Source organism: Pristiophorus japonicus, chromosome 17 (genome assembly GCF_044704955.1).
Source record: "Pristiophorus japonicus isolate sPriJap1 chromosome 17, sPriJap1.hap1, whole genome shotgun sequence".
NCBI classification, from domain to species: domain Eukaryota; kingdom Metazoa; phylum Chordata; class Chondrichthyes; family Pristiophoridae; genus Pristiophorus; species Pristiophorus japonicus.
The window spans coordinates 128,633,276-128,657,015 of record NC_091993.1 but is presented as its reverse complement, the minus strand read 5'-3'; the positions used below and the strand labels follow the sequence as shown (position 1 = coordinate 128,657,015).

At 51.5% G+C, this 23,740-nt stretch overlaps 1 protein-coding gene across 1 annotated transcript in view; it reads right to left on the bottom strand.

The window, feature by feature from the left end:
- tfeb (transcription factor EB) overlaps positions 1 to 23,740 on the bottom strand; it is a 150,379-nt gene that overhangs the window by 22,245 nt on the left and 104,394 nt on the right. Inside the window, 4 exon segments of the mRNA XM_070859284.1 lie at positions 3,411 to 3,506; positions 4,268 to 4,525; positions 18,208 to 18,298; positions 18,300 to 18,459. Of these exon segments, the coding sequence (XP_070715385.1) occupies positions 3,411 to 3,506; positions 4,268 to 4,525; positions 18,208 to 18,298; positions 18,300 to 18,412 (558 nt within the window). The 5' untranslated portion in view covers positions 18,413 to 18,459.

Here is a 23,740-nt window from a genome sequence, read left to right as displayed (position 1 = left end):
GGTTGGGCTGTGTTGTTGAGGTACAGGCTGAAGCGGGAAGAGAAGCCGTTGCTGGCGATGCTCTGGCTACAATCGGATGAGTAAGAGTGGAACCAAATGAGTCTCGCCCACCCCCAGTCTCAGCTGCCCGTCCAGCCAATGAGATGCCCAGAAGGTAAGTTCTGATTTACTGAACCCGTAACTCAGTGGGCAACACTCTCTCGTATCTGAGTCAGAAGGTCGTGGGTTCAAGTCCCACTCCTGAGACTTGAGCACATAACCTAGTGCTGCACTGTCGGAGGTGCACTTTCAGATGAGACGTTAAACCGAGGCCCCGCCTGCCCTCTCAGGTGAACGTAAAAGATCCCACGGCACTATTTCAAAGAAGAGCAAAGGAGTTATCCCCGGTGTCCTGGGGCCAATATTTATCCCACAATCAACATCACTAAAACAGATGATCTCGTCATTATTACTTTGCTGTTTGTGGGAGCTTGCTGTGCGCAAATAGGCTGCTGCATTTCCCACATTACAACAGTGACTACATTCCAAGAAGTACTTCATTGGCTGCAAAGTGTTTTGGGGGAATCCTGAGGTTGTGAAAGGTGCTATAGAAATGCTGGGTAGTCCCACTGAGCTGGACAACAGAGAAGAAGCTTTGGAGGAGATTTGTGTGTGTGGTCAATCATATGAAAGGCTGCAGAGCGGTGGTATAGGGTGATGGAGCGCAGCATAGTCCCAGAATCAGCACACTTTCCTACATCAAGCTGGGCCGTAACACTCCGTCGCTGAAAGAATAATAGTGACTCAACAAGGTAGGCAATCCTTCCATCTCATGGCTGGACCCAACTTCATCAATAAATTGCCAGCACTTCAGTTTGGCAGCAGTGAGAGGCTCAGACAAATGTGCCAAGAGTTGGCTGGCACAGACTGGGAACCACAACACTGAGGAGCTGTGTCACACACAACCACTCAACAAGCCTCGCTGTGCTGTGAAATGCAGCGTCGGCCGATCGACCTCTCTCTGTCTCTCCCAGGCAGATCTCTGAGTTAGTGCAGAGTTTGTGTGTGACAGTCAGCACGGACAGCTTGAAGCCACATTCATTCTTCTTCCTCGATACGGGACTGGGCAAAGCTCCACTCGGAGCACTCAATCCGAGAACTTGCTCCTACATTTTTCTGACTCCGAGTCTCCTCCAGTCACCCACAACGCCCCGAGATTCTGCGCTCCTCTGATGCTGCCCCTCGATTATAATCGCTCAACCATTAGTGGCCGTGACTTCTGTTGCCTGGGCCTCAAGCTCTGGAATTCCCTCCCTAAAACTCTCGACTTCTCTTTCCTCCTTCAAGACACGACTTAAAACCAACCTCTTTGACCAAGCTTTCTACTTATGCAGCTCGGTGTCAAATTCTTAATCTCATAATAGTCATCTGAAGCGCCTTTGGTACGTTTTACTACGTTAAAGGCGCTATATAAATACAAGTTGTTGTTGTTGTCGGCTGGTTATTCTCAAGCCATTCCCGCACACCTGCAATCTATAAAGGTCTTGACTATCTGGGGGAGGTTTTGAGACATTCCCCCCCCACCCCGGTGGAAATGGGTTCCTGACTTACCGCTCCCTACTGACGGTGTGCTTGAGGCTACACTCCTATACTCCCAGAGACCTCCCTCTGGGCGGCCGGGATACCTGCCCGAGGATGACAGGAGGCACCTTTTAATATAAAGATCGGGGTACGATGACTTACATGGGACCCCCAATTGGGCATTCACGGACTGAGCTTGGCTCAGCTCAGTCTCAGCTGCCTGTCCAGCCAATGAGATGCTCAGAAGGCAAGTTCTGATTTATTGAACCAGGGTGTCAGCTGTGGCTCAGTGGTCAGCACTCTCTCATCTCGGAGTCAGAAGGTCGAGGGTTCAAGTCCCACTCCTGAGACTTGAGCATATAATATAGTGCCGCATTGTCGGAGTGTCAGTACTGAGGGAGTGCTGCATTGTCGGAGGGGCAGTACTGAGGGAGTGCCGCACTGTCGGAGGGGCAGTACTGAGGGAGCGCCGCACTGTCCGAGGGGCAGTACTGAGGGAGCGCCGCACTGAGGGAGTGCCGCACTGTCGGAGGGGCAGTACAGAGGGAGCGTCGCACTGTCGGAGGGGCAGTACTGAGGGAGTGCTGCACTGTCGGAGGTGCCGTCTTTCGGATGAGACGTTAAACCGAGGCCCCGTCTGCTCTCTCAGGTGGACGTAAAAAGTCCCAGAGCACTGTTTTGAAGAAGAGCAGGGGAGTTCTCCCCAGTGTCCTGGCCAATATTTATCCTGCAATTATCATCTCTAAAACAGTTGATCTGCTCATTATCACATTGCTGTTGTGGGACCTTGCTGTGCACTATTGGATGCCGTGTTTCCCACATTACAACAGTGACTGCACTTCAAAAGTTCATAACGGGCTGCAAAGGGTTTTGGGGAATCCTGAGGTTGTGAAAGGCGCTATAGAATGCTTGTCTTTTTTCATGTTGTGGGGCTAGGAGGATCCGCAGCTCCTCCGGGCTCCATGTGACCCTGGGCTGCTTGCGAACTGGGTCCTTCCCACCTCCGCAGAAACCCCCAGCGCTCCGGGACCTACGCCCAATGTTGCAGTGTCCCGGAGCTGGTGGGACTGCATCGGGGCAGCCTGTTCCACGGCCGTGGTGCCCAGGACATGAGTTACCGACAAACGGACCAAGCCCCCCGCCAGCACCATCGGGCGCCTGGACAGACCACCCCCTGGAAACAGCACCTGACCCTCTGACCCTCTATGCGCAATGCCACCGACAGCAACTAATAGTCTCTCACTTCAAAATGCCGCACTTCAAAGTCAGTGCCACACTTGCTGCTGATTGGCTCCATGATCATATTCATGAAGCTATAAACAATTACAACCAAACAGATCTGAAACCAATCAATGAACAAGCAATATTTCAAAACAAAAAGTATCAACGAAAGATAAAGAAAGCAATTAGTCTCTAGCTGACCTCAGTGCTGACTCACCAATTCTCGACTCATTGAGGGTTATTTCCCCTTCACTGGTTGGGTGGGAAACGCGTGGAGTGAATCCATCACCCGCTATAAAACCTGCTCGACTTTAATTTCTACTGAAATCAATTAATTGATCGATATTGCTCATGACTGATGATTAATACATTGTTCTACAGCATCCATGAGTGACACAATTGGAGGACTGGCTGGGAGTCGATCTATTTCCACTCAGCCACAACATTTGGCTCAAAACCTTCCTCAATGGTATCATCAATGATTTAGAAACACAACTTATGGTTATTTCAGCACCAGATGCAGAGGATGAATCATAATTCTCTATAAAAGTATATTTTTAAAACTTTTTTCCCAAGGGAAGCCCTCCCAGTCTCATATCAGAGCGCTGGCTAACACGTCAGGGACTTACAGTATTCGGCGTCTGTAGTTCAGGCTCTGTGTACCCCAGAATATCGTCATTGTAGCTGGATTCCAGGCTAATGATATCGTCAATCACATCGTCCATCTAGAAATAGACCAGAGAGTTAACAAGACAACTTTACGTGCAACATACCCGCTCCGCGTGTCTGACACATGGCAAATTCTCCCACAATCATACCCTGTCTAAAACACATTCACTGGGGTGGGGTACAGTCCATGATAGGGGAGAGTGTTCGTGGGCTGTGGGAGGGGAATAAATGGGTGGGTGGGGTCTATGATAGGGGAGAGCGTACATGGGCTGTGGGAGGGGATTAAGTGGGTGGGTGGGGTCTATGATAGGGGAGAGCGTACATGGGCTGTGGGAGGGGATTAAATGGGTGGGGTACAGTCCATGATAGGGGAGAGTGTCCGTGGGCTGTGGGAGGGGATTAAATGGGTGGGTAGGGTCTATGATAGGGGAGAGTGTGCATGGGCTGTGGGAGGGGATTAAATGGGTGGGTAGGGTCTATGATAGGGGAGAGCGTGCATGGGCTGTGGGAGGGGATTAAATGGGTGGGTAAGGTCTATGATAGGGGAGAGCGTGCATGGGCTGTGGGAGAGGATTAAATGGGTGGGTGGGGTCTATGATAGGGGAGAATGTCCATGGGCTGTGGGAGGGGATTAAATGGGTGGGTAAGGTCTATGATAGGGGAGAGCGTACATGGGCTGTGGGAGAGGATTAAATGGTTGGGTGGGGTCTATGATAGGGGAGAGTGTGCATGGGCTGTGGGAGGAGTGGGGTTAATGGGTGAAAGGCCCTTCACTCATTCTATTTGTTCTATCTTGGCGAGGCAGTGTGAGCTGTACCTCTCGCTCGGGATTGGAGCCGATGTTGAGCATGGCCATCGGGCTGTTCGGGGCGCTGTTTCCAGTGGAGTTGGGCAGCACATGGTCATTCCTGATGCCGGGCGATGCGGTGGTAGGTTGAGGAGAATGCGAGTGTCCCAGCGACAGGGCCTGTGTGGCCAGCTTGTTGCCCAAGGTGGTGGACAGGTATTGCTTCACCTGTTGCCTCTGCGACTGCTGGATGTGGTATTTGGTGGGATTCTCCAGGTGGGTCTCGACCTGCAGGCACAGCGAAAATATTTCCGTCAGCACATTTCAATCTTATTGACTGCGGTGTAATGTATGCACCTGCGAGTATGCTCACGGGTTTGTAGAGCTGTTGAGTTGGGAGTGGCTTAGCCAGTTGGGGGATCCACGATGAGGCAGGTGGTTGTGAGCCTGGTGGATGAACTGGTAACATGTAGTGTGATCATTAAACCTTTGGCTAATAAACCAACCAGTTCTTAATAGCAATGTGTTGCTGCAAATTCTTAAGCACAGAACCCATGGAGCAAATACGTTATAGGCAGGGATCCCTTAGAACAACCGAGTGTCATCATTCAACTTCAGAGCTATTCTTAAAATGTGAATATTTGGAGTCCGAGACAGGGCAAATATCTGGGATCCCATCCAGCTGTATGGCGGAACAGGAATGGTCTCCCATTGGAAATTGGTGCCCAGTTCTCTGCACAAAGTATGTGGGTTTATGGAGTTGAAACAAACTCACATCCTGGACAGCTGCTTGGAGGGTGGAATGTACGCACCTGCGAGTATGCTCATAGATCTGTAGAGCTGTTGATCCCCGCCCCCGCCCCCACCCCCTATCTTTAATAAGGGGGCACTTGATTTAATGTTTATTTTTATTTTGCAACAAAAGAGTTGTAAAGCTGTTGAGTTGGGAGTGGCTTAGCCAGTCATGTGATGTTCACAAGACTCAATAAAACCCCAGCCAGTTGGATTTGGGGGATCCACAATGAGGCAGGTAGATGTGAGCCCGGTGGATGAATTGGTAACTTGTAGTGTGATTGTTAAACCTTTGTTAATAAACCCAATTAGTCCTTAATAGCAATGTGTTGCTGTGAATTCTTAAGCAAAGAACCCATGAAGCAAATACATTACAGAGGAGGCAGGATTTCTCCGAGGAAGAGTCAGACAGATAGAGGACCAGGCCCAGACCCAGGCCAGGAGACCACGACCATCCCCAACCCCTCCACTCCACTCCACTCGCCTGGCCACCAGCCCAGGCTGCTCTCCGCCGATGAGGCAGGTGCAGCGGGAAATCTCCGCGATGGCCCGACCTGGACTCTTCCTCACCGGGGCAGACGAGAGTTGCTAACATGGGCAATATCTCAGCTTCAGCGTTTCTGGCCCTGTCTCGTGACCCGGCCCGTCACCTCTCACCCTTCCTCCACCAATACTCCGCACCAGGTCACGAGGATATCCTCAGCCTAACTAATAAAACCCAAGTGATGCCTTGACCACATTTGGCACTGATTCAGATAGGCTGCAATTGAAGCCTTCCTATTCATTGGCCCACCTCCAGTGCTGTGCGTTTGCTAGAGTAAATTAGAATTAAGAAAATAAATGAATTAATCAGGAAGAAGAGAAAAAAAAGCAAAATGAAGGCTGTAAAGGGATAAAATACATTCGAAGACAGCCTAAAATAATTGAGTTCATGAAGCTTGCAGGGAACATTAAGACGGATTGCAAAAGTTTCTATAGATATGTAAAGAGAAAAAGGTTAGTAAAGACAAATGTAGGTCCCCTGCAGTCAGAATCAGGGGAAGTCATAACGGGGAACAAAGAAATGGCGGACCAATTGAACAAGTACTTTGGTTCGGTATTCACTGAGGAGGACACAAACAACCTTCCGGATATAAAAGGGGTCGGAGGGTCTAGTAAGGAGGAGGAACTGAGGGAAATCCTTATTAGCCGGGAAATTGTGTTGGGGAAATTGATGGGATTGAAGGCCGATAAATCCCCAGGGCCTGATGGACTGCATCCCAGAGTACTTAAGGAGGTGGCCTTGGAAATAGTGGATGCGTTGACAGTCATTTTCCAACATTCCATTGACTCTGGATCAGTTCCTATGGAGTGGAGGGTAGCCAATGTAACCCCACTTTTTAAAAAAGGAGGGAGAGAGAAAACAGGGAATTATAGACCGGTCAGCCTGACATCGGTAGTGGGTAAAATGATGGAATCAATTATTAAGGATGTCATAGCAGTGCATTTGGAAAGAGGTGACATGATAGGTCCAAGTCAGCATGGATTTGTGAAAGGGAAATCATGCTTGACAAATCTTCTGGAATTTTTTGAGGATGTTTCCAGTAGAGTGGATAAGGGAGAACCAGTTGATGTGGTATATTTGGACTTTCAGAAGGCGTTCGACAAGGTCCCACACAAGAGATTGATGTGCAAAGTTAGAGCACATGGGATTGGGGGTAGTGTACTGACATGGATTGAGAACTGGTTGTCAGACAGGAAGCAAAGAGTAGGAGTAAATGGGTACTTTTCAGAATGGCAGGCAGTGACTAGTGGGGTACCGCAAGGTTCTGTGCTGGGGCCCCAGCTGTTTACACTGTACATTAATGATTTAGATGAGGGGATTAAATGTAGTATCTCCAAATTTGCGGATGACACTAAGTTGGGTGGCAGTGTGAGCTGCGAGGAGGATGCTGTGAGGCTGCAGAGCGACTTGGATAGGTTATGTGAGTGGGCAAATGCATGGCAGATGAAGTATAATGTGGATAAATGTGAGGTTATCCACTTTGGTGGTAAAAACAGAGAGACAGACTATTATCTGAATGGTGACAGATTAGGAAAAGGGGAGGTGCAAAGAGACCTGGGTGTCATGGTACATCAGTCATTGAAGGTTGGCATGCAGGTGCAGCAGGCGGTTAAGAAAGCAAATGGCATGTTGGCCTTCATAGCAAGGGGATTTGAGTACAGGGGCAGGGAGGTGTTGCTACAGTTGTACAGGGCCTTGGTGAGGCCACACCTGGAGTATTGTGTACAGTTTTGGTCTCCTAACCTGAGGAAGGACATTCTTGCTATTGAGGGAGTGCAGCGAAAGTTCACCAGACTGATTCCCGGGATGGCGGGACTGACCTATCAAGAAAGACTGGATCAACTGGGCTTGTATTCACTGGAGTTCAGAAGAATGAGAGGGGACCTCATAGAAACATATAAAATTCTGACGGGGTTAGACAGGTTAGATGCAGGAAGAATGTTCCCAATGTTGGGGAAGTCCAGAACCAGGGGTCACAGTCTAAGGATAAGGGGTAAGCCATTTAGGACCGAGATGCGGAGGAACTTCTTCACCCAGAGAGTGGTGAACCTGTGGAATTCTCTACCACAGAAAGTTGTTGAGGCCAATTCACTAAATATATTCAAAAAGGAGTTAGATGAGGTCCTTACTGCTAGGGGGATCAAGGGGTATGGCGAGAAAGCAGGAATGGGGTACTGAAGTTGAATGTTCAGCCATGAACTCATTGAATGGCGGTGCAGGCTAGAAGGGCCGAATGGCCTACTCCTGCACCTATTTTCTATGTTTCTATGTTTCTAAGTGACGGGAAAGGAGATAGTGGGGCACTGGAACACAAAGAAATGACAATCATCTAATGGAGTATGTGATAACAAGAGACTGAAAATGGATAAATAACAGTGAAGGAGAAGGAAAAAAAAGGAAAGATGGCACCTCCAACAGTGCGGCACTCCCTCAGTACTGGCCCTCCGACAGTGCGTCACTCCCTCAGTACTGCCCCTCCAACAGTGCGTCACTCCCTCACTACTGGCCCTCCAACAGTGCAGCACTCCCTCACTACTGCCCCTCCGACAGTGCGGCACTCCCTCACTACTGCCCCTCCGACAGTGCGGCGCTCCCTCAGTACTGGCCCTCCGACAGTGCAGCGCTCCCTCAGTACTGCCCCTCCGACAGTGCAGCACTCCCTCAGTACTGCCCCTCCGTCAGCGGAGCATTCCCTCAGCGCTGCCCCTCTGACAGTGCAGCATTCCCTCACTACTGGCCCTCCAACAGTGCAGCATTCCCTCACTACTGGCCCTCCGACAGTGCGGCACTCCCTCAGTACTGCCCCTCCGACAGCGGAGCACTCCCTCAGTACTGCCCCTCCGACAGCGGAGCACTCCCTCAGTACTGCCCCTCCGACAGCGGAGCACTCCCTCAGTACTGCCCCTCCGACAGTGCGGCACTCCCTCAGTACTGCCCCTCCGACAGCGGAGCACTCCCTCAGTACTGCCCCTCCGACAGCGGAGCACTCCCTCAGTACTGCCCCTCCGACAGCGGAGCACTCCCTTAGTACTGCCCCTCCGACAGTGCGGCACTCCCTCACTACTCCCCTCCGACAGTGCGGCGCTCCCTCAGTACTGCCCCTCCGACAGTGCGGCACTCCCTCACTACTCCCCTCCGACAGTGCGGCGCTCCCTCAGTACTGGCCCTCCGACAGTGCAGCGCTCCCTCAGTACTGCCCCTCCGACAGTGCAGCACTCCCTCAGTACTGCCCCTCTGACAGTGCGGCACTCCCTCACTACTCCCCTCCGACAGTGCGGCGCTCCCTCAGTACTGCCCCTCCGACAGCGGAGCACTCCCTCAGTACTGCCTCTTTTTGCTGAAGACTTGAACCCTGACCTTGACTCTGAGGTGAGCAAGCTGCACACTGAGCCACGGCTGATGGGAGAAAGGAAAGGCGGCATGTGATACAGGGACAAAGGAATTTAAAAGTAAAACAGAAAAATGAAGGAAAATTGAGAATGAGGTTGGTTGGCGAGTGATTCAGGTACACAAAAGGGGAACTTAGAAAACCCCGAAAACTTTAAGAATTCAACAGAGAGAAACCTTGGCTCCGATATTAGCTGTGTTGGGATTTCCAAGTGACGGGGGGAGCGGTGGGGGAGGGGGGGCTTGGAGTCCTGATCGGGAAAGCACACGTACTGCTTGTGGTAGAGGTCACTGGGGGTGGAGACAGCATGGGTCTGAGGGTCAGGGGTGACTGCAAGGGGTCGGAGAAGAGATAGGCAAAATGGAAAAGGAGGAGGGGTAGCGCTGATAATAAAGGATGGGATAAAGACAGTAGAGAGAAAGGATCTTGGCTCGGAAAATCAAGGAGTAGAATCAGTTTGGGTGGAGCGAAGTAACAGCAAGGGGCAGGAAACATCGGTGGGAGTTGTTTATAGACCCCCAAACAGTTATGGTAATGTAGGGCCCAGTATAAACCAGGAAATTAGAGGGGAGGGTACTACAGTAATCATAGGGACTTTAATCTACATATAGTCTGTGCAAAACTAATTTGCAGCAATCGTGGGGAGGAGTAGTTCACGGAATGCATACAAGATGCTTTTCTAGTTCAGTATGTTGAGGAACCAATTAGGAACAGGCTATTTTACATCTAATATTGTGCAATGAGAAAGTGTTAATTAATAATCTTGTAGTAAAGGGGCATTTTGGGAAGAGTGACAATATGATAGAATTTTTTATTGAGTTTGAAAGTGATTTCATTAAATCCGAAACTAGGGTGTTAAATCTAAACAAAGCAAGCTACATAGGTATGAGTAGTAAGGTACATTGGGAAACTACATTAAAGGGTATGATGGTCAACAAGTAATGGCTCGCATTTAAAGAATTAATACAAAATTTACAAAAAATACACATTGCTTTAAGGCAAAAAACCCCACAGGAAAAGTGATCCAACCGTGGCTAACAAGAAAATTTAAAGGTAGTATTCGATCAGAGGAAGAGGATAATGTTGCTAAAATGAGCAGTAAGCCCGAGGATTGGGAGGGTTTTAGAATTCAGCAAAGGGAAAATAAAATATAAGAGTAAACGAGCAAGTGACATAAAATCAGACTGTGAAAGCTTCTATAGGGATTTAAAAAGTAAATGTGGGCCCCTGACAGGCTGAGACAGGAGAAATTATAATCGGGAATAGGACATGACAGAGAAATTAAACAAATACACAGAAGACGACACAAAGAACCTTCCGGAAATAGTGGAGAACTACGGGTCCAGTGAGAATGAGGAACTGAAAGAAACTATTACAGTATTCGCAAAAAAATAGGACTGGAGAAATAAATCCCCTGGATCCGACGGCCTACATCCCAGGGTTTTGAAAGAGGTGGCTATAGAGATAGTGGATGCATTGGTTGTCATCTTCCAAAAATTCCATAGATTCTAGAATGGTTCCTGCGGATTGGAAGGTAGCTAATGTAACCCCGCTATTTAAGAAACGAGGGAGAGAGAAAAAGGGGAACTACAGACCAGTTAGCCTGACATCATTAGTAGGGAAAATGCTGGAATCTACTAATAAAGACGTGGTAACAGGGCACTTAGAAAATAATAATCGGATTGGGCAGGGTCAACACGGATTTATGAAAGGGAAATCATGTTTGACAAATCTGTCAGAGTTTTTTGGGGTTGTAACTAGAAGAATAGATAAGGAGGAACCAGTGGATGTGGTGTATTTGGATTTTCAGAAGGCATTCGATAAGGTGCCACACAAAAGGTTATTAAACAAAATTAGGGCTCATGGGATTGGGGGTAATATACGAGCATGGATTGAGGATTGGTTAATGGATAGAAAACAGAGAGTAGGAATAAACGGGTCAATTTCGGGTTGTCAGGCTGTAACTAGTGGGGTGCCGTAAGGGCCCCAGCTATTCACAATCTGTATCAATGATTTGGATGAGGGGACCGAGTGTAATGTATCCAAGTTTGCTGATGATACAAAGCTAGGTGGGAATGTAAGTTGTGAGGAGGATGCAAAGAGGCTTCAAGGGAATATAGACGGCTCAGTGAGTGGGCAAGAACATGGCAAATGGAATATAATGTGGAGAAATGTGAAGTTATCCACTTTGGTAAGAAAAATAGAACAGCAGAGTATTTTTTAAATGGTGAGAGATTGGGAAATATTGGTGTTCAGAGGGACCTGGGTGTCCTTGTACACCAATCACTGAAAGTTAACATGCAGGTACAGCAAGCAATTAAGAAAACAAATGGTATGTTGGCCTTTATTACAGGAAGGTTTGAGTATAAGAGTAAAGACATCTTACTGCAATTATATCGGGCCCTGGTGAGACCACACCTGGAGTATTGTGCACAGTACTGCTCTCCTTTCCTAAGGAAGGATATACTTGCCATAGAGGGAGTGCAACGAAGGTTCACCAGACTGATTCCTGGGATGGGGGGGATTGTCCTATGCGGAGAGATTGAGCAGACTAGGCCGATATTCTCCAGAGTTTAGAAGAATGAGACATTGAAACATACGATATTCTTACAGGGCTTGACAGGGTAGATGCAGGGAGGATGTTTCCCCCGGGCTGGGAAGTCTAGAACCAGGGGTCACAGTCTCAGGATAAGGGGTCGGCCATTTAGGACTGAGATGAGGAGAAACTTCTTCACTCAGAGGGTGGTGAATCTTTGGAATTCTCGGCCCCAGAGGGCTGTGGAGGCTCAGTCGCTGAGTATATTCAAGGCAGAGATCGATAGATTTTGAATATTAAGGGAATCAAGGGATATGGGGATAGTGCAGGCAAGTGGAGTTGAGGTCAAAGATCAACTATGATTTTATTGAATGGTGGAACACGCTCGAGGGGCCGAATGGCTGACTCCTGCTCCTATTTCTGATGTTCGTATGTCTACATGAGCAGCACACGTCTTGGGAGCCACCTCCGTTAAATCCAGTTCCAGGCGGGCTGGGAGATTTGTTTATTTTAACCTCCCACCCGACCCAAACTCGCCCATTGTTGAGGGTTGAAATCAATGTTCCCTCTAATTATTTCTTTCCATGCGCAGTCCCTTTAAATTTGCTGTGCGAGCAGACAACTAACGGAGTACATTGTTCATATTCGTGCCTCGTGCTTCTGGGTCATGTGTGCTGCTAACTTTCCTCAATAATCTCCCAACACAGCTCCACAACATCAACTTTCATTCTGGTTTGTAGGATCAGAAACAGACCGCGCGCTGTGAGATAGTCGCTCCGGCAACGTACACTTAGGCCCGTGGATCGCAAATCAATATAAACATGTGCCTGACACATGGGTAACAATACATGTCTTCACTCCTCTGACCTTCCCTCTTTTCCCTAATGGTTCCCTCCTTTTGCTGCATTTCTCGCCCATACGCTGTAGCTGGCCTGGCTGTGCTGTTTGAGAAAGTTTTTTCATTGAGCGAGTGTCCCAGATATCCCGAGCCAGCATTAGCACCATCACAACGAGTGCACTGCTTGAGTAATCCAGTGTGGCTGAAGCACTCTGAGATTTTACTGACAGTGCGACGCTCCCTCAGTACTGCCCCTCCGACAGTGCGACGCTCCCTCAGTACTGCCCCTCCGACAGTGCGACGCTCCCTCAGTACTGCCCCTCCGACAGTGCGACGCTCCCTCAGTACTGCCCCTCCGACAGTGCGGTGCTCCCTCAGTACTGCCCCTCCGACAGTGCGGTGCTCCCTCAGTACTGCCCCTCCGACAGTGCGGAGCTCCCTCAGTACTGCCCCTCCGACAGTGCGGCGCTCCCTCAGTACTGCCCCTCCGACAGTGCGGCGCTCCCTCAGTACTGCCCCTCCAACAGTGCGGCACTCCCTCAGTACTGCCCCTCCGACAGTGCGGCGCTCCCTCAGTACTGCCCCTCCGACAGTGCGACGCTCCCTCAGTACTGCCCCTCCGACAGTGCGACGCTCCCTCAGTACTGCCCCTCCGACAGTGCGGCGCTCCCTCAGTACTGCCCCTCCAACAGTGTGGCGCTCCCTCAGTACTGCCCCTCCGACAGTGCAGAGCTCCCTCAGTACTGCCCCTCCGACAGTGCGGCGCTCCCTCAGTACTGCCCCTCCGACAGTGCGCCGCTCCCTCAGTACTGTCCCTCCGACAGTGCGGCACTCCCTCAGTACTGCCCCTCCGACAGTGCGGCACTCCCTCAGTACTGCCCCTCCGACAGTGCGGTACTGCCCCTCCGACAGTGCGGTGCTCCCTCAGTACTGCACTGGGAGTTTTATGTGCTCAAGTCTCTGGAACGGGATTTGAACCCACGACCTCTGACTAAGAGGCGAGAGTGCTGCCCACTGAGCCACGGCTGACAAGAAGGGAGAAAATATAGCAGGGGGAAGAGAAAGGGACAGGGGGACAAAAAGAGACAATTTTACAGCAGGCAGCAAGATATGGAACCTGGCAGCTTCAGTCGGGCAGTGTGACGGAGCCAGAGGCTGAGTTTTGTTAGAATGACAAGTTACTGCACAGTAGGAACTTCTAAACACACACTTCCTTCATCGCGTGCATCATCCCCTTTCCCAGTCATTCTGTGGTTAGGAAAGTTCGTCGTTTTATAATTAAATGTCACTCGCAGATTAAGGCATTAAATCTGTCTTTGTCCTGTTTCGGGAACTCGTGCCTTCCCCCTCCCCCTCCAACGCTGACCTTTTACACAGTAAGCAGCCGCCTGAACCACTGCTTCACTCAAAGGGACTAAATACAAGGGAAAGGGCACTCCTGTTCTCTGTAACACTGAGCGCAGTCGATGCCTCGCACCATCGGTCCACGTCTACACTCAGCCCATGGTGAAGGTGCCTGTGCTTTACACATCAAACAGGTGCCGAAAGATGGTGCTGTACCTGCCTTGGGAGTGTTTGATGGGACAGTGTAGAGGGAGCTTTACTCTGTATCTAACCCCCTGTACCTGCCTTGGGAGTGTTTGATGGGACAGTGTAGAGGGAGCTTTACTCTGTATCTAACCCCCTGTACCTGCCCTGAGAGTGTTTGATGGGACAGTGTAGAGGGAGCTTTACTCTGTATCTAACCCCCTGTACCTGCCCTGAGAGTGTTTGATGGGACAGTGTAGAGGGAGCTTTACTCTGTATCTAACCCCCTGTACCTGCCTTGGGAGTGTTTGATGGGACAGTGTAGAGGGAGCTTTACTCTGTATCTAACCCCCTGTACCTGCCCTGGGAGTGTTTGATGGGACAGTGTAGAGGGAGCTTTACTCTGTATCTAACCCCGTGCTGTACCTGCCCTGGGAGTGTTTGATGGGACAGTGTAGAGAGAATATCAAGGCAAGTTAGAAACTCATTTGATGCTGAAGAATTGAGGCCCCAGCTATTATACCTCGCGGGCCTGAGTTGACCGAACCAACTGTTCGGAGTGGGACGTCTGCGGGAAGTGGCCTGAGGGCCACCTGGACAGGTGTTGGGATTGGCTATCGGCACGCTCTCCCAGCGATGCTCCACCAGGAATGGAGAGGGGGGTGGAGGGAGGCACAGCGGCTGACCCTTTCTTTGAGTGTACCCCGCTGGAGCTCCCCCACTCTCCCCCACTGGCAAGTAGAATGAAAGAAAACCCAAAGATGTTTTACAATTCCAAAAAAAGCAAGAGGACAACTAAGCAAAGAGTTGGGCTTATTCTGGACCAAATGGTGATGTGTGTGTGGAGGCGGAGGATGTGGGCAAGGTACTAAATGAATACTTTGCGGCTGTCTTCACAAAAGAGGGGGACGATGGCGACGTTGACATTCAGGAGGAAGAGAGTGAAATACTAGGTGGGATAAACATAGTAAGAGAAGAAGTATTAAGGGGCTTAGCATCTTTGAAAGTAGATAAATCGCCAGGACTAGATGAAATAAATCCGAGGCTATTAAAAGAAGCAAGGGAGGAAATTGCGGAGGCTCTGACCATCATTTTCCAATCCTCCAGGTGTGGTGCCAGGGGACTGGAGAACTGCTAACATTGTACCATTGTTTAAAATGGGAGGAAGGGATAAACTGAGTAATTACAGGCCAGTTATTCTAACCTCGGTGGTGGGCAAATTATTGGAATCAATTCTGAGGGACGTTATAAGCCTTCATTTAGAAAGACACAGATTAATCAAGGACAGTAAGCATGGATTTGTTAAGGGAAGGTCGTATCTGACTAACTTGATTGAGCTCTTTGTGGAGGTAACCAGGAGGTCTGATGAGGGCAGTACGTTTAATGTCGTTTACATGGATTTTAGCAAGACTTTTGACAAGGTCCCACATCGCAGGCTGATCGAAACAGTAAAAGCCCATGGGATCCAAGGGAGAGGGGCAAATTGGATCCAAAATGGGCTCAGTGGCAGGAAGCAAAGATGGTTGAGGGGAGCTTTTGTGACTGTAAGGCTGTTTCCAGTGGGGTTCCACAGGGCTCAGTGCTCGGTCCCTTCCTGTTTGTAGTATATATCAATGATTTAGACTTAAATGTAAGGGGCATGATAAAGAAATTTGCAGATGATGCAAAAATTGAGCGTGTGGTTGACAGTGAGGAGGAACGCTGTAGACTGCACGAAGATATCGATGGACTGGTCAGTTGGACAGAAAAGTGGCAAATGGAATTCAATCCGGAAAAGTGTGAATTCATGCATTTGGGGAGGGCCAACAAGGCGAGGGAATACACATTAAATGGGAGGACACTGAGTGGTGTGGAGGAACAGAGGGACCTTGAAGTATCTGTCCACAGATTCTTAAAGGTAGCAGGCCAGGTGGATTAAAGTGGTTAAAAAGGCATATGGAATGCTTGCCTTTATTAGCCAAGGCATAGAATACAAGAGCAAGGGGGTTATGCTTGAACTGTGTACAACACTAGTGCTGGAGTACTGCGTGCAGTTCTGGTCACCACATTACAGGAAGGATGTGATTGCACCAGAGAGGGTGCAGAGGAGATTTACAAGGATGTTGCCTGGACTGGAGAATTTTAGCTTAGAGGAAAGATTGGATCGGCTGGGGATATTTTCTTTGGAACAGAGGAGGCTGAGGGGAGACCTTATTGAGGTGTATAAAATTATGAGGGGCTTGGATAGAGTGGATAGGAATGACCTATTTCCTTGAGCTGAGGGGTCAATAACCAGGGGGCATAGATTGAAAGTAATTAGGGGGAGATTTCAAGATAAGATGAGGAAACATTTCATCACCCAGAGGGTGGTGGGGGTCTGGAACTCACTGCCTGAAAGGGTGGTGGAGGCAGAAACCCTCACCACATTTAAAAAGTACCTGGTTGTGTTAAAGAGCTGTACCCTGCAGGGCTACGGATGAGAGCTGGAAATGGGATCAGGCTGGGTAGCTCTTTTTCAACCTGCGCAGACACGATGGGCCGAATAGTCTCCTTGTGTGTCATAATTTTAAATGATTTCTCTCCCGCTCTCCTCTCTCCCGCTCCCATACCTTCCCCCGCTCCTGCCCCCACCCCGCTCCCATCCCCATGGAAACAAGTGCCCCCTCCGGGCCCTCTCCCTCTCCCACCACCTTGACCTTGCGAGGAGGCCACGTGGTTTCGGGCTGCAGTCCAGCCCCAATGATGTCATCAGCATATGTAGAGAAGGATCCTGCAGGAAAATTAAAATTCAGGAACGATCCCCTCCGGGAAACTGGCGGTCGGGTAAATAACCGGCGATGTGACTTCCCGCTCTGTTACTCCCAAAGCAGAGTGGGTAAAAATCGCCCCCCACCTACCCCCCAGTCTCCCCACGCTAATTCAGTTTTATTTTCCCCCCACAAGTCTGTGGAACTCCCCTGTAGCCGGAGCCCCAGCTTCAGGGGAAGGAAGGAGAGGGGAAATATCGGGAGCTTGTGATAGGATCTCTGGGACTGAGGTTACAGACTCATGAATCAGAGTTTGCGGACTGAACCAAACATGCTGCCCCAGCTGGGACTTAATCACCGACATTCTTTAACGTATTATTTCTGAGGCGTACAAACCCTCACTGTGCAGCCAGCCTGATCCTCGGCACTGTGTCCTCTCGCTCATGTTTTGGAGGGTCAGAGGTCACCGAGCTGTTTGCTGAAGCTAAGATACTTGCTCAGAAATCACCTCCAACGCAGCTCACTCCCTCCCCGGGGTCAGACATCGACAGTTAATCTCAGAACCGCTCTGCACGTGGAGACACTGAGCTCGAGAATACCTGCCCCATAATCCAGGCAGACCCCTCTCTGATCCAGGGCAGTGGCGAGGGAGTGCCACATTGTCACAGGTCCAAAGCCACGCCTGACTGTTCAGGTGGATGTTAAGAATCCCACAGAACTATTTGATGATAAGCAGCGAGTTCCCCCAGTGCCCTGGCTCAACATTCCTCCCTCAGCCGAGGCCACAATAAAACACATTCAGTTTGTGGGCTCGAGCTGTGTATGGCCGTGTTTGCCACACCAACAATAGCGACGGTATTTGAGAGGATCCCGTTGGATGTGAAATGTTTCAGGAGGTTTCTGAGAGACACGATCAGGACAAACGTGTGGATGCTGGAAATATGAGGCAAGCCAGTCAATACCCCATCCTGACCGCCCAACCCCAAACCCGACCCCCCCGACCCCAACCCCGGCCCACCATCCACGCCCCCCTGACCTCCAAACCTCGGCCTCCACTGACCCTCTCGCCCCCAATCCCCAATCCCCGACCTCCTCGCCCCAAATCCCGACCCTCCCGTCCCCAGAAGCTAGCCCCCACGCCCCAACCCACTTGTCCGCAAACCCCTCGCCCCGACCCCAACCCCCCTGACCAATCCCCTCTCCCCCAAACCCCGACACCAACCCCCCCAGCCCCTGACCCCCCGACCCCCTCGTCCCCAAACCCGGACCCCCTTGCCCCAAAACACCTCACCACTCCGAGCCTCCCGACCCCGGCACCCCCACCAACCCCCTCGTCCCCAAACCCTGACGCCAATCCCCGTGTCTCCCCAATCCCAAACACCCGACCCCCCCCGCCCCTGATCCCCCCGACTCCCTTGACCCCGACCCCCCTGACCCCGACCACCCCCCCCCCTGCCCTGAACCACCCGCCACCTCCCACGACCCAGACACCCCCCGCCGCCCCCGACCCCAACATCCCCGACCCTCCCTCGACCGTGCTTCCCTGTGCCCAGGGCAGCGGGATTCAGCGCCTCGAGGGGAGAGATGGAGACTGGGGGAAAGTGACGGATCGCTTGTACCTTTAACACCTCGACGGGAACCTGCGGCCGGGACTGGTAGGAGGTGGCAGTGCTGACGTTGATGGCGGGTGTGGAGGTGCCGGCATGGTTGCTGCATGTAATGCAGGGCTGCCTGTTGCTGGTGCTCCCGCTCCCTCTCCCGCTGCTCCTCCTGCTGCAGTTGCTCCCGCATTAGCTGCATGCGCAGCCCGGTGCGGGAAGACATGGCAACGGTTCGAATCCCACTCCCAAACGTCTCTGGTCAACCAAACTCTGCAAAATAGTCACACAAATAGCTCATCATAGAGACATGGCTTAGTACACGCCAACTCCCCTTCCCCTCCCCCGCTCCTCCCCCTCCCCTCCCCTCCTCTCCCCACTGCCTCTCCCTCCCTCCACTGCTCTCCCTCCCCCTCCCCCTCCCCTCCCTCTCCCCGCTGCCTCTCCCCTCCCCTCCCCACTGCCTCCCCCTCCCCCTCCCCACTGCTCTCCCTCCCCCTCCCACTGCCTCTCCCCTCCCCCTCCCACTGCCTCTCCCCTCCCCCTCCCCACTGCCTCTCCCCACCCCCTCTCCCCTCCCCACCCCCTCCCCACTGCCTCTCCCCTCCCCTCCCCCTCCCCCACTGCCTCTCCCTCCTCCTCCCCACTGCCTCTCCCCGCCCCCTCCCCACTGCCTCTCCCCTCCCCGCTCCCTCCCCTCCCCGCTCCCTCCTCCTCCCCACTGCCTCTCCCCTCCCCCTCCCCACTGACTCTCCCCTCCCCCTCCCCACTGCCTCTCCCCTCCCCCTCCCCACTGCCTCTCCCCTCCCCGCTGCCTCCCCCTTCCCCTCCCCGCTGCCTCTCCCCTCCCCCTCCCCGCTGCCTCTCCCCTCCCCCTCCCCGCTGCCTCTCCCCTCCCCCTCCCCACTGCCTCTCCCCTCCCCCTCCCCACTGCCTCTCCCCTCCCCCTCCCCACTGCCTCTCCCCTCCCCCTCCCCACTGCCTCTCCCCTCCCCCTCCCCACTGCCTCTCCCTCCCCCTCCCCACTGCCTCTCCCCTCCCCCTCCCCACTGCCTCTCCCCTCCTCCTCCCCACTGCCTCTCCCCTCCTCCTCCCCACTGCCTCTCCCCTCCTCCTCCCCACTGCCTCTCCCCTCCTCCTCCCCACTGCCTCTCCCCTCCTCCTCCCCACTGCCTCTCCCTCCCCCTCCCCACTGCCTCTCCCCTCCTCCTCCCCACTGCCTCTCCCCTCCTCCTCCCCACTGCCTCTCCCCTCCTCCTCCCCACTGCCTCTCCCTCCCCTCCTCCTCCCCACTGCCTCTCCCCTCCCCCTCCCCCTGCCTCTCCCCTCCGCTCCCTCCTCCTCCCCACTGCCTCTCCCCTCCCCCTCCCCGCTGCCTCTCCCCTCCCCCTCCCCCTCCCCGCTGCCTCTCCCCTCCCCGCTGCCTCTCCCCTCTCCCCTCCCGCTCCCTCCCCCTCCCACTGCCTCTCCCCTCCCCCTCCCCACTGCCTCTCCCCTCCCCCTCCCCACTGCCTCTCCCTCCCTCCTCCCCACTGCCTCTCCCCTCCTCCTCCCCACTGCCTCTCCCCTCCTCCTCCCCACTGCCTCTCCCCTCCTCCTCCCCACTGCCTCTCCCCTCCTCCTCCCCACTGCCTCTCCCCTCCTCCTCCCCACTGCCTCTCCCCTCCTCCTCCCCACTGCCTCTCCCCACTGCCTCTCCCCTCCTCCTCCCCACTGCCTCTCCCCTCCTCCTCCCCACTGCCTCTCCCCTCCTCCTCCCCACTGCCTCTCCCCTCCCCCTCCCCACTGCCTCTTCCCTCCCCCTCCCCACTGCCTCTTCCCTCCCCCTCCCCACTGCCTCCCCTCCCACTGCCTCTCCCCTCCCCGCTCCCTCCTCCTCCCCACTGCCTCTCCCCTCCCCCTCCCCACTGCCTCTCCCCTCCCCCTCCCCACTGCCTCTACCCTTCCCATTTCCATCCTCTCCCCCTCTTCCCATCCCCTTCCCGCCACTCCTCCCCTACCCTCCACTCCTTCCCTCTTCCATCCCCTCCACTCCTTCACTCCCCCATCCCCTCCACTCCTTCCCTCCCCTCTTCCATCCCATCCCCTCCCCTTCCTTCCCCTCTCCTTATAAGAACATAAGAATTAGGAACAGGAGTAGGCCATCTAGCCCCTCGAGCCTGCTCCGCCATTCAACAAGATCATGGCTGATCTGGCCGTGGACTCAGCTCCACTTACCCGCCCACTCCCCGTAACCCTTAATTCCCTTATTGGTTAAACATCTATCTATCTGTGATTTGAATACATTCAATGAGCTAGTCTCAACTGCTTCCTTGGGCAGAGAATTCCACAGATTCACAACCCTCTGGGAGAAGAAATTCCTTCACAACTCGGTTTTAAATTGGCTCCCCCGTATTTTGAGGCTGTGCCCCCTAGTTCTAGTCTCCCCGACCAGTGGAAACAACCTCTCTGCCTCTATCTTGTCTATCCCTTTCATTATTTTAAATGTTTCTATAAGATCACCCCTCATCCTTCTGAACTCCAACGAGTAAAGACCCAGTCTACTCAATCTATCATCATAAGGTAACCCCCTCATCTCCGGAATCAGCCTAGTGAATCGTCTCTGTACCCTCTCCAAGGCTGGTATATCCTTCCTTAAGTAAGGTGACCAAAACTGCACGCAGTACTCCAGGTGTGGCCCCACCAATACCCTGTACAGTTGCAGCAGGACCTCCCTGCTTTTGTACTCCATCCCTCTCGCAATGAAGGCCAACATTCCATTCGCCTTCCTGATTACCTGCTGCACCTGCAAACTAACTTTTTGGGATTCATGCACAAGGACCCCCAGGTCCCTCTGCACCTCAGCATGTTGTAATTTCTTCCCATTCAAATAATATTCCCTTTTACTGTTTTTTTTTTTCCCCAAGGTGGATGACCTCACATTTTCCGACATTGTATTCCATCTGGGAGAAGAAATTCCTTCACAACTCGGTTTTAAATTGGCTCCCCCGTATTTTGAGGCTGTGCCCCCTAACCCATTCGCTTAACCTATCTAAATCTCTTTGCAGCCTCTCTGTGTCCTCTACACAACCCGCTTTCTCACTAATCTTTGTGTCATCTGCAAATTTTGTTACACTACACTCTGTCCCCTCTTCCAGGTCATCTATGTATATTGTAAACAGTTGTGGTCCCAGCACCGATCCCTGTGGCACACCACTAACCACCGATTACCAACCCGAAAAGGACCCATTTATCCCGACACTCTGCTTTCTGTTAGCCAGACAATTCTCTATCCATGCTAATACATTTCCTCTGACTCCGCGTACCTTTATCTTCTGCAGTAACCTTTTCTGTGGCAACTTATCGAATGCCTTTTGGAAATCTAAATACACCACATCCATCGGTACACCTCTATCCACCACGCTCGTTATATCCTCAAAGAATTCCAGTAAATTAGTTAAACACGATTTCCCCTTCATGAATCCATGTTGCGTCTGCTTGATTGCACTATTCCTATCTAGATGTCCCACTATTTCTTCCTTAATGATAGTTTCAAGCATTTTCCCCACTACAGATGTTAAACTAACTGGCCTACAGTTACCTGCCTTTTGTCTGCCCTCTTTTTAAAACAGGGGCGTTACATTAGCTGCTTTCCAATCCGCTGGTACCTCCCCAGGGTCGAGAGAATTTTGGTAGATTATAACGAATGCATCTGCTATAATTTCCGCCATCGCTTTTAATACCCTGGGATGCATTTCATCAGGACCAGGGGTCTTGTCTACCCTGAGTCCCATTAGACATTACAGAAACATGTTTGCAGGGTGGCCAAGACTGGGAATTAAACATACAGGGGTATCTGACAATTCGGAAGGATAGACAAGAAGGGAAAGGAGGTGGGGTATCTCTGTTAATAAAGGATGATATCAGGGCAGTGTTGAGAGACGATATTGGCTCTAATGAACAAAATGTTGAATCATTGTGGGTGGAGATTAGAGATAGTAAGGGGAAAAAGTCACTGGTGGCAGTAGTTTATAGGCCCCCAAATAATAATTTCACGGTGGGGCGGACAATAATCAAGGGAATAATAGAGACATGTGAAAAAGGAACGGCAGTAATCATGGGGGATTTTAACCTACATATCGATTGGTCAAATCAAATCGCACGGGGTAGCCTGGAGGAGGAATTCATAGAATGCATATGGGATTGTTTCTTAGAACAGTATGTTACAGAACCTACAAGGGAGCAAGCTATCTTAGATCTGGTCCTGTGTAATGAGACAGGAATAATAAACGATCTCCTAGTAAAAGATCCTCTCGGAATGAGTGATCACAGTATGGTTGAATTTGTAATACAGATTGAGGGTGAGGAAGTAGTGTCTCAAACGAGCGTACTATGCTTAAACAAAGGGGACTACAGTGGGATGAGGGCAGAGTTGGCTAAAGTAGACTGGAAACACAGACTAAACAGTGGCACAATTGAGGAACAGTGGAGAACTTTTAAGGAGCTCTTTCACAGTGCTCAACAAAAATATATTCCAGTGAAAAAGAAGGGTGGTAAGAGAAGGGATAACCAGCCGTGGATAACCAAGGAAATAAAGGAGAGTATCAAATCAAAGACCAATGCGTATAAGGTGGCCAAGGTTAGTGGGAAACTAGAAGATTGGGAAAATGACTAAAAAAGCAATAAAGAAAGGAAAGATAGATTACGAAAGTAAACTTGCACAAAACATAAAAACAGATAGTAAAAGCTTTTACCGATATATAAAACGGAAGAGAGTGACTAAAGTCAATGTTGGTCCCTTAGAAGATGAGAAGGGGGATTTAATAATGGGAAATGTGGAAATGGCTGAGACCTTAAACAATTATTTTGCTTCGGTCTTCACAGTGGAAGACACAAAAACCATGCCACAAATTGCTGGTCTCGGGAATGTGGGAAGGGAGGACCTTGAGACAATCACTATCACTAGGGGGTACTGCTGGACAGGCTTCCTTCCTTCCTTCCCTCCTCCATTCTCCTCGCTCCCTCCCGGGGAGAGTTAGAGATTCCCACTAGCCTCTGTGTGATTGACAGGATTGGCCAATGGTGGACCACGGATGTGAGGCCGGACTGTGGCAAATCCCAGAGAGTGACCCTCGCGTGTGACAAGGGCTCTCGCTGGAGCTAAATGCCCAGGTGTCCAGACACTCGCTGTGACTGCAATGTCCTGTGCGGTCCTGCGCCAGACAGGCCGGAGGACCCCAGGTCCATTCTGTATCCGAGAGTGTGGAGATACCCGACCTTACCCGAGCCTGGGCTGTTGGTCCATCTGTGCTGAGCACCCCTGGGGTACCCGGGTGGGCAATGCCGGGTTTGTGCCCCAGTAAGTGTTGCTGGGAAATACCACCTATATATCGGGGGTGCTGGTGCAGCGCTTATACACAACTCACAGCCCGGAGCGCAGGACCAATAGTCCAGAGAATGTCAAATCAAAGCCCACTGGGGAGGTTTGGGAATCTGAATTCAGTTTTGTAAAATATGGCATCAGTAAAAGTGAAGCCTTCAGATTGTCTTAAAAACCCGGCTGGTTCACGAATGC